This window comes from Panthera onca, chromosome A2 (assembly GCF_046562875.1).
Source record: "Panthera onca isolate mPanOnc1 chromosome A2, mPanOnc1 haplotype 2, whole genome shotgun sequence".
Classification (NCBI taxonomy): Eukaryota; Metazoa; Chordata; class Mammalia; order Carnivora; family Felidae; genus Panthera; species Panthera onca.
Window position 1 is genome coordinate 47071321 of NC_138340.1, and position 15280 is coordinate 47086600.

Genomic DNA, 15280 nt, shown 5'->3' on the forward strand with positions numbered 1-15280 from the left:
GGTTGAGCATCCAACTCTTGATTTCAGCTCAGGTCATGATTCCAGGGTTATGGGATTGAGCCCCACATTGGGGTCTGTGCTGAGTGTGGAGCCTGCTTAAGATTCTCTTTCTCCCTCTGCCCCACTTCCCTGCTCATGTCCTCTCTCTCTCTCTGTCTCTCTCAAAAAATAACTAACTAAATGAAGTAAGTAAGTAAGTAAGTAAATAAATAAATAAATAAATAAATAAAATCATCTCTTTAAAAGAAATGGCAAAATATTTTATAAGCCTTGTTACAAGACAAACCTGGAAAAGCTATTCAGCCATGAATTGTAATAGTTATTGTCAAAATAATTTAAATGCTAAAAATGGAAAACTTTGAAGTTTTACTTCTGATTTCCTACTTTGTGTGTTAACATTTATGTACAGGTGGGGAAGTTAATAAATGTTTCTTCATAGTTGTATAATAATTCTTTTTTAAATTTAAGGAAATATGTAAAATATTTTTATTATTTTTTAAATATTTATTTATTTTTGAGAGAGAGAGAGAATCTTAAGCAGGCTCCATTCTGTCAGTGCAGAGCTCAACTTGGGGCTTGATCCCATGAACTGTGAACTCACAACTTGAGCCAAAATCAAGAGTTGGATGCTTAACTGACTTAGCCACCAAGGTGCTCCCAAAATATCTTTTTTTAAATGGGGGAAATGTGTTTGTATGAACAAAATGTATCTCTTCAAGAATTAGGGGTATAAAGCTTGTTTTCTTTTTTTTTTTAAGTATTTTTTTTAAATTTTGTAATGTATGTTTATTTTTGAGAGAGAGACAGAGAGAGAGAGAGAGAGAGAGAGAGAGAGAACGTGAGCAGGGGAGGGGCAGACCGAGAAGAAGACATAGAATTTGGAGCCGGTTCCAGGCTGTGAGCTGTCAGCACAGAGCCCGATGCAGGGCTCAAACTCACAGACTGCGAGATCGTGACCTGAGCCGAAGTCGGAGGCTTAACTGACTGAGCCACCCAGGTGCCCCTAAAGCGTGTTTTCTTAAGACATTATTACCACCACTAAAAAATTAGTTAAATACTAAAATGGTTACAGAAGCATTGTTGATGCCTGAAGCTTATACCATGTTATGAATCTTAATAAATATTGATTAATCTAACTTGAGATGTTTTCTTTCATTCAGTCAGGTCAATTCAGTGAAGATATGATACCCACAGTGGGCTTCAACATGAGGAAGGTAACTAAAGGTAACGTCACAATAAAGGTATGTTATCTTGCCATACTTGACTTAAATTGTTAGCATACATAGCTAGAAATCTTTGTTTCTTTGTTTTTTACATGCTTATTTGTATTTCTTAACTCATGAATGGGTAAGTTTCAAAAGAATGTAAATCAACTGTTTTGTTTTTTTCTTTTTCTAATAGATCAAAATGTGTAAGTTGAAATGGTTAAGTGCCATAAAAAAAAAATTAAACATGGTTTGGAAGAATAATGTTTAGGGTCTAAATGTTTCTAGGAAATAAAAACCCCATCTTTGAGATCCCTAGTTTGGGATGTAAATAAAAATAAAAATCCCATGTTTGGGATGTAGTGTTACATTATTTCATGGGTAGTATTTTATATTGAAAGATAATTTATTATTTATAATATTGGTAATTTAGTATTATATTTGTGGTATATATGTGGTAACCTAGTTTTCTCTTTCTTTGTTACTAAGCCCTAAAATTAAAACTATAAAATTGGAAAGTTTATAAAACTATAAACATAATTTTTTTACAAAATGTTTATTTATTTTGAGAGAGAGAGAGAGAGCGTGAGGGTGCATGAGCAGGGGGAGGGGCCGAGAGAGAGAGGGAGAATCCTGAGCAGGCTTTGTGCTGTCAGCATGGAGTCTGATGTGGGGCTCAATCCCACGAACTGTAACATCATGACCTGAGCTGGAATCAATGGTCGAACACTTAACTGACGGAGCCACCCAGGCACCCTTGAACATAAAGTTTAGAATGGCCCCAAGAACTTCTAGATTAAGAGCTTGTTTTATTAGCTCAAGTTTTTCAGGAGTAGTTTGGCTCTAACGTTGTGGAAGTAAGCACACCTGCCTAATCTTTCTCCGCCTCTTGTAATTTTTTCCTTCCGTGTATTACTTGAAATATCTTTCTTAAGAATTGTCTTTCTTGGTTTAAAGATTTGGGACATAGGAGGACAACCCCGATTCCGGAGCATGTGGGAACGGTACTGCAGAGGAGTCAATGCCATTGTGTAAGCACTTTTTACAAACGTCAATTTAGGTTTCCAGGAAGAAAAGTTGTTTTTAATACTTCAAAGGCTCAATTTTTATTTCACACAATAACTTCCTCAGATATTTTCTTAGTGTAATTCCATTAATATGAAACTTGAAAAAATGAATCGTAAATGAGAGTTTTATTTATGTCTTTTGTTTATGCAGTTAAGAGCTAAGGGATATAAATGTTTTACTGCCATGTTTTAGCACCTAAGAATAGTCTATTTAAAAGTATTTTTGGGTACTGAGCTTCTCTTTATGTAGGCCTTTATTTTGATTAACAGTTTCAATAGTGTAAATCTTAAAATTAAAAACCTTTATTCCTAATTGTGATCATCAGAGAATTTGGAGAAGACATATTGAAACTGCTTTTTTTTTTTTTTTTAAGTTACATGATAGATGCTGCAGATCGTGAAAAGATAGAAGCCTCTCGAAATGAGCTACATAATCTTCTAGATAAACCACAGTTACAAGGAATTCCAGTAAGTATGGAGTTTTTGGTATATTATATGATTATAATATATTATTAGAAGTATAATTCTTTGATTATGTTATGTTCAAAACCAGTAAAATGTCTTCTGTCTTAAAGTCTTGAAAGGCTTATACTTATTGAATATGAGTCATATACTGGGCACTGTGCTATTTATTTATTTCTTAAACTATATGCAGTAGGAGCAGTGCTCAGTCCTGGGGATACAGTAATGAACAGAAGTGAATAGAATCATGCTCTCTGCCATCATGGGGCTTGTGGTTTAGTAGGAAAGGTGGATGCGATGAAATCATTTGAATAGTACAGCTCTGATAAGTGCTGCAAAGGAAAGGTACAAGGGGCCATGAAAGTTGTAAGTTAGAGGAGAGATTTGACCTAGTTTGAGGGAAGAAAGAAGGATTCCCCGAGGAAGTGATGCTTGAGCTGAATTGTGAGGGATATGGAGGCATGTGAGGGTTGGTTGGGACGATTGGAGGAGAAGGGAGTTGTAGACAAAGAGAGCGCTTTTGGAAGGAGGAAGCAAGGCACTGAGAGGAGGCCAGTCTCTCTAGAACACATAGCAAAGTGAGAGGGTGGTGAGCTATGAGGCATCTAGGACACTAGAGGAGGCTGGGCTAGGCTGGGCTGGGCTGGACTGGACTGTGTGGGAGGCTGATGTAACATTTGAAATGATCAGATTTATTATTTAAGTCACTTTTATTTCAGTTTGAGAGTAGATTCAAGGGTCAAGAAGGACTATAAGGAGGACAGTTTTAGGAAGCTGTTGAAGTTGTACTGCAAATTATAGTACCATGAATTAGGGTGGTAGTAGACAAGATGGTGAGAAGGAAACAGGTATTAGGGATATTTAGGAACACTGTCCTCAGACTTGATAATGGGTTAAAAGAGGAAATGTAAAGAATAATTTCCTAGTTTTCTGGTTCGTGCATTTGTGCGGAGGGTGGTGCCTTTTGTTGAGCCAAGAATGCTGGAAAAGGACCAGGATTTAGCCTCATGACAATGAATGTCAAGTACTTGAGGTGTATTATCTCTGTGAATTCTCAGAACATAATGAGGTTCATGGTTATAACCATGCTTCATAAAAGTTGCTTCATAAAAGTTGTTACTTATTCAAGGTTACATGGCAACATTTGTATGTTGTGCAGCCAGGTTTTGAATCCATGTCTATCTGACTTCAAAGCCAATTCTGTATTTCCTGTTTGAAAACCTGGTTCTATATACCGTAAGGAAACATCAGCCTTAAAGTCATCACGAGTCTTCTTAGTTGCAAGCAAAAGAAAGCTGACTTAAGCAGAAAGGAATTCATTGAAAGGACATTGGGTAGCTCTGAGAAGGCAGCACATAAGCAGGCTCAGGAAATGGGCTGGAACAAGGAAGCTCAGCAGCTGCCAGATACCCAGACCCACATCACAGAGTAAATCTGGTGACCACATGCAGGTTCTAAACACTGGACGTAATTTTTCTGGTTGGAAAGTCATCTAGGTGATTCTCTTTCCCTGTCAGAATGGGTTCTCCCTCCTGCTTTCTTGTGTAATTGGCTCTGCCTGGAAGGTTTTGGTCAATTCTAGATCTAGCAGAAAGGAAAGCTGGGGAAAAATGATCCACAGAAGCAAGAATCTCTGTTGGGAGGCAGATTCATACGGTAGGAGGAGGTTTCTTAAATGTAGTAAGAGGTCTAAAATGCTAGGCAACCTCCAAACGGACCACTGATAACAAATGACCGTGATGTTATTTTTAGAAACTCAGGCAGGTCCAGCTTGAGAACCTGGTGTGACTTAAATAAGAGTATAGAGAGGCATGGGAGTTGGGAAAGGGGAGACAGGCTGACCAAAGGTATTGAGGTTTGGCTCTTGGCACTCTGACTCCCTGTAGTGCATTCTCCTGTGAGCTCCTGGTGTCCCTGGCTTTCTGTCCTTTGTGCAGAGTCACAGTCTGGGGCCTAGGAGTACGATTGGTCAAAGTGTATGGAGTCAGCTGAGAGTATGCTGTATTAAGTGAAAGGAATAGGTATGACAAGGTAGACCTGGCATGTACTTTGTTGAGATACAGGTTTTTAGAAAACACTGACTTTAGAGTTTGGATATCATCAGGTATGTTACAGGTACTCATATTCTCGCTCTCTCTAAGGCAGAAAGGACATAGCTGAGAAAGATAGATTGGTAATTGGGAAGCCTGTTTCTGCTTTCCTTTCTTTTCAAAGTACATCTAGCAACCTGATGACAGCATTTATTGCTAGAGTTTAGAGCTGCTATATTTATCCTGAGCTCCAGACTTAACCATTGTCTTAGAATATTTATACGTGGTATTCTGTAGGATGGATCAGGAATTTTAAAAGCCTATTTATGTGTTTATATGATTAATGGCTAACAAAAAAATGGCTAAAAAATTGTTCCCCCGCTCTTGGTTGTGTTGGTAGACATTTATTTAGAAATAGCAGAATGCATACCGTAGACTCAGATTTTTTTTTTTTTTTTTTGAGAAAGCATGAAAGCACAAGGTTGGGGAGAGGGAGAGAGAGAATCTTAAACAGGCTTTACACCTAGCTTGTAGGCTGCCTTGGGGCTCAATCTCATGATTGTGAGGTCATAACCTGAGCCAAAATCGAGAGTTGGACACTTAACTGACCGAGCCACTCAGGAGCCCCTAGACTTAGAATATTTTATTTTTTATTTTAGAGAGAGACAGTGTGAGTGGGGGAGAGGGGTAGGGGGAGAGAGAAAATCTCAAGCAGGTTCCATGCTCAGCATGGAGCCCACTGTGGGGCTTGATCCTATGACCCTGGGATCATAACTTGAGCTGAAATCAAGAGCAGGACACTCAACCAACCGAGCTGCCCAAGTGTCCCTAGTCTTAGAATATTTTATTTTATTTTTATTTTTTAAAATATTATTTGTTTTTCATAGAGTGCAAGTGGGGGAGGAGCAGAGAGAGGGGGACAGAGGATCTGAAGTGAGCTCTGTGCTGACAGGCTGACAGCAGAGAGCCCGATGTGGGGCTTGAACTCAGGAACCATGAGATCATGACCTGAGCTGAAGTTGGATGCTTAACCAACTGAACCATCCGGGTGCCCCTAGACTTAAAATATTTTAAATGTTTATTTCTTATTTTTGAGAGAGTGAGAGTACCAGTTGAAGAGGGGCAGAGAGAGAGAGGGACACCTCACTGGCAGCAAAGAGCCTGATGTGGGGCTCAAACCCCCGAACTGCAAGATCACAACCTGAGCTGAAGTTGGATGCTTAACCAACTGAGCCAGCCAGGTGCCCCAAGACTTAGAATATTTTAAATAGAATTTGGCAGCCACATGTTGGATTAAGGGCATCTGTGTGGGAGAAGTTAAAATGGATGCTAATTTGAATGACAGAGTGAATGAGATAGGCTACCACTTAACACAAATATGCCTTAATAGTATCGCATGTGGTACCATTCCAGTTTTCATGTCCACAGATATGACTATCATATGCTTCTGTGACCTTTTCTTACATAAAAGTTTATTGTTAATATCTTTCCTTTTTAAAGGTACTAGTACTCGGAAACAAGAGAGATCTTCCGAATGCCTTGGACGAAAAACAGCTAATTGAAAAAATGTATGTCTTAAGAAAGAATGATGGTGTTTTTAAAAAAGTTTGGTTCTCACTTACACTTTTTTGCCCACTACTTTGTTTAGCATCATTATATTATTATTTAATTTTTAATTTTTATTTTTAGAGAGCACGTGAGACGGGGGAAGGGGCAGAGAGGATAGAGAGAGAGAATTCTAAGCAGGCTCCACACTCAGCACAGAGCCCGTCATGGGGCTCGATCCCATGACTCTAGAATCATGACCTGAGCTGAGATCAAGAGTGGGGCGCTCAACTGACTGAGCTACCCAGGCGCCCCTTAAGGATTTTATTTTAAAGTAATCTCTACACCCAACATGAGGCTCGAACTCACAACCCCAGGATCAAGAGTCGCATGCTCTTCTGACTGAGCCAGCCAGGCGCCGTTATTTAGTAATGCTTATTGCTATGTTTTTAGGTGAACATGGTAAATTTGGCCCACCAGAGAAGTGAATTTCTAAAATTTCAGTAGTGGTAAAATAATTTCTTCAGTATAAAAAGACCAGGAAATGGAACAAAGGGTGATAAGTATGATGGTTGTTTTAGGCACTGACTTATTCTCTTAATTCTGCTTCTTATAGGAACCTGTCTGCTATTCAGGATAGAGAAATTTGCTGCTATTCAATTTCTTGCAAAGAAAAGGATAATATAGGTAAGAAATGACTGTTGAAGAAATGGGTATTACTGGAAAGGTGTCTTAATGGTTTCTAGTGTTTATTTTCCCCATTTCTGTTTAATTGACTTCCCTTTTAGAGTACTGTTGTTTTTGCCTCAGGAAAAATAATAGACATTATATATTTTGACAGCAAATACACATCCTGAATGTGCTCTATGCTATTTAAAGAAGTGAAATAGACATGAAGTTAAACATTATGTGATATCAATTTATTGTATTAATTTTGGTCGAGCTAGTATCCAGCTGTGCTTTTTAACAATGATGTTTTTGAAATAAGACTTCACAAAAATTGGTCTGTTATTTGGTCTATAGGCACTGAAACAATTGTTCATTTATTGAACCAGTATATTACTGCAATATGTCAGTACTCTATTGGAGATATAAGCCAAAAGTACCCTTTATCTATTAAGTGTCTGTATAAATTTTCTAGAATTGCCATAGCAAATTACCACAACTTGAGCATCCAAACTCAAGGTGTCACAGGGCCCTGAAGGCTGCTGGGGAGTATCCTTCCTTGCCTTTTCTTAGTTTGTGATTGCCTGCAGTCTTTGACTTGGAGATGGCATAACTCCAGCTTCTGTCTCTGGCCTCACACAGCCTTCTCCTCTGTGTGTGTCTCTGTGTGTATTTTCTTTTCTTATAAAGACATATATCATTGGATTAGGGCCTACCTTAATCTAGTATGATCTCATCTTACATCTGCAAAGACTATTTCCAAATAAATTCTAAAGTTCTGGTAGGTATGAATTTTTAGGGACTCTCTTCAATCTAGTACAGTGTCCTTAAAGAATACGTATATCTGGTTGGACTTTAGTTTCTTAACTAATTTATGAGAGATTATGTAATAAAAGTATATTGGAATGGGTAAAAAGAGTCAAAGGTAAAAAGGAAAGAGGACTGGAAGAGTTTGACAAGATAAATTACTATTCCAACCTGTTAGTTGCTTGCTTGAGTGAAAAGACCTCTAACAATGCAATAAAATATACTCAGTGGTAAAGTATAATCTTCACGAAAAAAGCTACTCACGCTAAGTCACATGGTTCTTGTCTGGACATGACCGGCTCAACCAAAGTATGAAAGGAGAGTTCAATGCATGCATCTTGAAGCGGCTGGGTAGGAGCCTAGGGATTTTTGTGGCACCTTCACTTTTCTGAGTTTTGGTGGTCACTGATGAAAAAGATCACTGTGTGGGTCAGTACAGAAAAATGAGGCTATCCATCATTGCTGCATAGTAGGCTACGGACAGCGTGTGCTTTGGAGTCACGCAGCCTCAGGCCAGAACACTTGGTCCTAAGTTACTTTCTGACAGGCCTTGGACAAAGCTCTTAACCTCCCTGATCTCCAGTTTTCACTCATCTATAAAATGGTGATAATGGCAGCAATTTCAAAACTCTCTTGTGAGAGGGAATGTGACAATGCATTACAACATTTGACATATGGTGGATGTCACATGGGGGTATTAGTTTTCTATTGCTGCTGTCAATTAGCATCCTCTCATGGTTCTCACTGAGCTAGAAATCAAGGACTAAAATGACAGGTTGTGCTCTTTCTGGAGACTCTAGGAGAGACTCCATTTTCTTGCCTTGTTTTCACCTTTTAGATCCTGCCTGCTTTCTTGGCTCATGGCTCCTTCCTCCATATTCAAAGCCAAAAACATTATCTCTCTCTGACCATTTTACCATAGTCACACCTCCAATTAAAAAAGAAAAAAAAAAACAACACCGAAAACTTGTATTGGCACTTGTAAATAGTGCCAAAAAAGTGTGTTTAAAAGGTATTCTGAGATTTTTTTTCCTTTAGCCTTGTTCATTTTGTACTGGTTCTTACCATAGTTAACTTTTTTCCCAAGTCATTTCTAGTCTATCAAGTTTTTCCCCATACCTTCTCAAACATGCTCTGATGAGCTCAAATTGTTGATAGTTTTCTGGCTAATTCGGGCTTTCTTTCTCTTTTATTTTATTTTATCTTATTTTACTTTTTATTTTGAGGGTTTTCTTTCTTTTTTTTTTTTTTTTTTTTTTTTGAGTTTATTTGAGACCGAGAGACAGCATGTGTACATGAGTGGGAGAGGGGCAGAGAGAGAAGGAGAGAGAGAATCCCAAGCAGGTCTGCGCTGTCAGCACAGAGCCTGACCCTAGGCTGAGTCTCGAGAACCATGCGTTCATGACCTGAGCTGAAATCAAGAATCAGATGCTTAACCTACTAAACCATCTAGGTGCCCCATAAAGATTTTATTTTTATTAATACTATTTTTAAATGTTTATTTATTTTTAAGAGAGAGAGACAGACAGTGCAAGCAGGGGAGGGGCAGAGAGAGAGGGAAACAAAGAATCCGAAACAGGCTCCAGGCTTTGAGCTGTCAGCACAGAGCACGGATGCAGGGCTTGAACCCACAAACCGTGAGATCATGGCCCCAGCTGAAGTCGGACGCTTTACTGACTAAACCACCCAGGCACCCCAAGATTTTATTTTTAAATAATCTCTGCACCCAACATGGGGCTTGAACTTAACAACCCCAGGATCAAGAGTCCTATATTCCACTGACTGAGCCAGCCAGGCCTCCCTGAGCTTCCTTTAAAGAGCACCTAAAAGCAGTGTGAGCCTAATAAGTTGGTGATGGACACAAACTCTCCTCTATTAAATGGGTAGAATAAGTGATTTGTTATATTGTGAGCATTCAGATAATTTTCAGACTCTTCAAACACTTAGGGTTACATAGTTTATTAAAAAAAAATCCCCCCTCGTGTTAGGAGGAATTCTTGTTAAATTTTAAGTTGTGACGCTATGAGAGTATTTACTTATACAACAGTGTTCTCATCAAAGGATTTTTTTTCCCCAGGAGATGTTTGACAACGTCCAGAGACACTTGGTTGTCATAATGAGGAGTGTGATGCTGGCACATAGTGGGTAGAGACCAGAGATATTCTAAACATGCTACAGTCTCCACGGCTAAGAATCGACCAGCCTAAAATGTCAGCAGTAGTGGCAAGGCTGAAAAACACTGTTCTATACTAACTGTAATTTTTAGGGCATTGTGCTATTCTGTAAATCCATTTTACCACTTTGAATACTCTCTAGTATTTCATAAAATAGGAAAAAGAAGTTATTGAAAGGAGAAAAAAAACCCTTTATTTTATTACCTTAACAAACTAGCCAGATAGTTTCTTGAAAAAATCTTGGGAGCTCATTTAGGAAGGAAATGCTGGAGAGCTGATGAGAAAGAACTTTTGCTATTTGAGGCTGATCTTCCTAGTCTGTCATAGAGCTCCAGAGACACCAGTGTGTGATTGTAGAACTCCTGCTTCACTTTGTATTATCAAGCCCTAGGACATGGATCCACTCTACCTAGATTCAAATAAGCAGTTTGTAAATCAGAATTTGGAGCAAGAAATGCAGCTAATAGCGAATTAGATTAGACTTCTTGGATAATCAAGTCAGAACATCCTCCTTAATTTCAGCTTTTACAACATTTTAGAACCAAATTCATGAATTTACTAAATTGTTCCAAAGGTATCTCAGTGCACATGGATTGTATATTCTCCTTCCAGCTTCCTAATGTGGCATATGAAATACTTGAGTAAGGTATCCTCAGACCACACATAGAACAGATTACTTCTGGGAACATGATCTTTGCAAAGATGACTCATGTTTGTGGCCCTTTTTGTTATGGAAGATGACTTCTTTTTCTGAGTATCTTATTTCTTTTCTGCCTTTTTATCTAGTCTTAAGGATCCATCTGTCTTTAGGATATGACTTCTGTCCAGTGTCCACAAGTTTTAATTTTTTTAAGTGAATATCTTAAATATTTAAAACTAGGCATTTCACTTTCAGTTTTACCTTTCTTTCCGTTCAGTTCTAATGAACATGGCTTTGCTCTTACTGCATACTGCTGTCCCCCTTTGAAAGCGTACAGTCTGGTTCAGCAATCAGGTTAAATCATTGTTTTCACAACTCTGAGCAGATCATGTTTGTTCAGATCTCAGCTCTAGGCTATTCTTTATATGTATGTGGAGTACAGTTTCTGTAACACACATTAGCTGGGAAACTGAATTTGCACTCAGCTCTCAGGCTTGGAGAATCGAATGCTCCTTTTGATAGATGCTCACATAGGGGTGACACATTTTAAAGAACTCAATGACAGTGACTCAGTGTTTGACTTAGCTGCTTTCTCTTGTCACTCGAAGTGCTTTTCTTAGCTAATTTCAGCTACTATAGCTTCACCTGCCACCTCTATTATGGTAGCTTACCAGTCTGCACCCCTTTCTGAGATCCATAGAGCTAAAACTACCTGCTGGACATCTCCATGCCTGTTATCTTCTTACACCTCAAACCTGATGTGCTTTATAGCTTAATTCTTTTTTTTTTTTTTTTAATGTTCATTTATTTTGAGAGAGCACAAGTGAGGGGACAGGCAGAGAGAGAGGGAGAGAGAATCCCAAGCAGGCTCTGTACTGTCAGTGCAGAGCCTGATGTGGGGCTCAATCTCATGAACCATGAGATCACGACCTGAGCCAAAATCAAGAGTCAGGCACTTAACCGACTGAGCCACCTGGACGCCCCTACAGCTAAATTCTTAATCTTTTAATTCTCAAGTCTGTTCTTTCTTTAGCCACTGTGTTTGTCAGCAGCTCCATGACATACACAACTCATTGAAGTCAGAATGTTCTTTCTCACCCACTACATATAGGCAGTCTGTTCTATTCTGTATGTTAGTCAATTCTGCATTTCCTTCTTCTATCCCTATAGCACTTGTTTGCTTCAGGCCTTCCTCCACTTCATATTCCTGCTGTGGTATTTGGCGTCTGTATTAGCAGCTTTCCAAGTTGTTCTCTGTTGCCATTGTTGAGCATGCTAAAATAAAGTATTATATGTTCTCTGCTTAAAATTCTGCAATAACTTCTAGTTGACTTGAGAATAAAACCCAAACTTAGCAGCACCTTAGAGTGAGATACAAGGATATCTGGCTCCCTCTTGTCTGTGGTTCTTTGTTGAGGACATTTTTGCTCCCAGGGGACATTTGGCAATATCTGGAGACATTATTGGCTGTCACAACTATGAGTGTGGAGGGGGAGTGATAATGGCATCTAGTGGTAGAGGTCATGGATACTGCAAAATGGTCTACCATGCACAAGAAAGGCCCTCTTCCCATCCCAGCATAGAATTACCCAGTCCAAAATGTCCAGAAGGTGAAGTGAGAACCCCTGCTGTAGCCTTAGCAACGAGTGGCAGCCCCTTCCCCCATCCCTGTGCTTCATCCACATCTTATCAAATATAACCCATCCAGATCTCCACAGTGTTCATGTCTTTGTTTATTCTTTTGCTTTTGTTGTTTCCTTTGCCTGGAATTCTGCCGGGCAACCCTCCTCCCAACCCCAAATGATTTCTTCTCTGTTTTCCAGCTTTGACACTAAAAACTCCCTGAGGGCAAAGAGGGTTTCTCCCATATCTTTGCATTCCTGGCACTTCATGTAATAGTACCTTGTCTTAAGGCAGTTAGTAAATTTTTGAGTGAATAAAAAGATGGCACAAGCTGTCCTGAGCACACAGACCTCATGAGTCTCTCATAATTCCCTAGACTGCCCTCTTGACGTTTTGGTAATGGAGAATAGTAGTATAGATGCAGAAAAGCAGAAGAGGGCAGGGCCAGCATGTATTTTGAATTAGCTGCATTTTAAATATTATCTCTCATGTTTAGTAGTTTCTTAACTTTGATACCTTAATGCCTTCAATTTTTTTCCCTCCATCTTTAGATATCACACTTCAGTGGCTTATTCAACATTCAAAGTCTAGAAGAAGCTGAAGCATCTCCTGAAGTCATCCAGTCCTTCCTGGCTATAATCCTAGAATTATTGTCCGTTCCTCTGAAGTACTTCCCAGAATACGGTCCTTCCTAAACCCAAGAAATTGCCTTTTTCAGAGTTTATTTCTCATGTGCACTGCTGAAGATGTGTATCCCTAATCCTTCATAAAGAATCAGCTAGAGTTGTCATGATAAAGTCAGCACACACAAAAAAAGCTTCTTATACATACTTGTCTTAAACAGTGTGTAGAGCTTTTTTTTAAAAAAAAAAAAACAAAAAACAAAAAACCCCAAACACATGTGACCATCTTAAATCAAGACAATTGCATATATATGTTCTGGTCTTTCTGGGCCAGATTTTTATATTGGTTTTCAGTAAATGTCTATGATATTTCGTTATAGAGTCCATTAGCTTAATACTGATACTGACTTGATACAGCATGAAGTTTCTAGTGCCACACACAGTATTTAGAAAACCTTTAGCCTGACTCATGTGGGATAAAAACATAATGTTTACCTGTCTCACAAATGCATGTGAAATGTATAATTACACCTTAGGAATTTAAAAAATGGTCTGCAAAGAGTGAGCGAAGGCACCAGATCAGTGTTGTTAATTGGTTCTTTACACTGGTGAGATCGTATATGAGTTTAAAAAACATTCTGCTTTCTGAGAACTCTTCATCACCAGATAGCAGTTGGGAATATGGGAGGAACTGAGGCATGCTGTTGTGTATCTGTCCAGATCATTACTTCTCTATTTTTTCTTCTTCTTCTTTTTTTTTTTTTTTTCTGGGTTCAACACACTTTTTTAAAGGGTTGGGAATCGAGGATTTTCTCAAAAGCTTTCATGAATTTAGAGCATTCCAGCCAATATAATAAAATGTGCTAAGAATGTCAGACTTTGTTCAAACACCTGTTTGTTCTTTCTTTCTCCAGTCATTAAATCAGTGCTGCTGCATGACACTCTAACTCTCGACTTTTTATATCCAGTCATAGACTTTCAGCACAATAGATACTTAGAAATAAAAATTCTTATTTTTCTCTCTTATTGATGTAAGGTTTGGCACTCTTTTGTCTGGTGCCATTAGACATCTCGATTATTGTGACAACTCTAGACCTGCCTGCTCTATCTAATGTAATCATGCGCAACGTCTACAGGTTGTTTAATAATCACCCGGGGAACTGAGGAGCTGATGCTGTGGATTGTTTGCTTCTATGATACGGAGATGTATACAAACTTAAAACGAACATGTTTCGTAGTTTAGTGATGTCCATATACACAAAGGGACATATTACTACTGGTTCACTTGTAAATTGTTATTCACATAAACCACTGTAGTAGATAAAACTCTATGGTACACCCGCTTATGTGTTGCCTCACACTGTGTGTGATTTTGTTTCTTTTGTTAAGCAGCACTCATGTAGACAGTGCATTTCCAGACATGTTGAGCACTCAGAAGTGCAGTCAACAGTGAGTTCTTTTAATGAATACCAGTTTTAATTTATAGACTGCCATGGCCTTAACAATATTCTGTACAAAATACTGCACTGTGTTGCACAGATACTCCTTGTTTTCCTCCATTCGCATTTTTATGAGTAGAATCTCAGCTTTTAAAATTCTGTTCCTATTCTTTGAAGCATGTTGCATACTTCCCTGATGGGATGGATGGTTCTGTAAATGAAGGGAAATTTAAACTTGCTACTGTAGCTCAACACCATTAATGGTCACTGTGAACCATTACAGAGAATGTGGCAATTTGCTTGTGCCTAAAAGGAGGAATTGGAACTAGAAAGTGTGACTCTGTGGGGATCGCATAGGTTTGTTATTTGACCTATAGCTAAACCTTAAATGTGTTTGTGTGTCTGTTCATTGCTTTCAGCATTTCAAGACATCCAAACTCTACTCCCAACATTTTCCTGTGCATTAACTTCTGCATGTGAAAACTTAACAGTTACTGAACTTTGTAAATACGTGAATTTTTTAATTTAGGTGATGCATTTTTTTGTCTGTTTACTGCTCTTCTCAGCTTTATTCAATAAACTTGCATTTTGAGGGTTGTATTGACCATTTTAACTGAAAATGTGCATCCTGATGGAAGGTGCTGACGTTTTTGGAAGGGGACAGAAAGAAAGTTATCGTGAGCAGCGTCCACAGACAATGTGCTGGAAAGAAATCAGCTCATTTCTCAAAGAACTGGGTCTGTGGGCTAGTTAACATAGAAATAAACTTTTACAATATCCACAGAATTGATACTAGGATTTGGCGGGGGGAGGCAGGGTGGAGGAGATGCTGTTAGCTGTAAACTGTCATGATACACCAAATTTAAGACTTTCACAAGTGGCAAGAGCTAGTTAAGCATTTTATGATCTATTCTTTTTAAAAATCATAATGAAACTTTATTAATAAATTGAAGTTGCAAGGCATGCCTACTTACTGACTAGAGTTCCAGAATGAAAAGA

General features: G+C 38.6%; 1 protein-coding gene across 1 annotated transcript in view; it reads left to right on the plus strand.

Moving 5' to 3' along the window:
- Positions 1–14878, plus strand: part of ARL8B (ARF like GTPase 8B) — a 48481-nt gene extending 33603 nt beyond the window's left edge. The window contains exons 2-7 of the mRNA XM_060631626.3: positions 1161–1241; positions 2163–2236; positions 2647–2740; positions 6265–6332; positions 6926–6996; positions 12771–14878. Of these exons, the coding sequence (XP_060487609.1) occupies positions 1161–1241; positions 2163–2236; positions 2647–2740; positions 6265–6332; positions 6926–6996; positions 12771–12820 (438 nt within the window). The 3' untranslated portion in view covers positions 12821–14878. The remainder of the gene's footprint in view (positions 1–1160; positions 1242–2162; positions 2237–2646; positions 2741–6264; positions 6333–6925; positions 6997–12770) is intronic.
- The last annotated feature ends 402 nt before the right edge of the window (positions 14879–15280 follow it).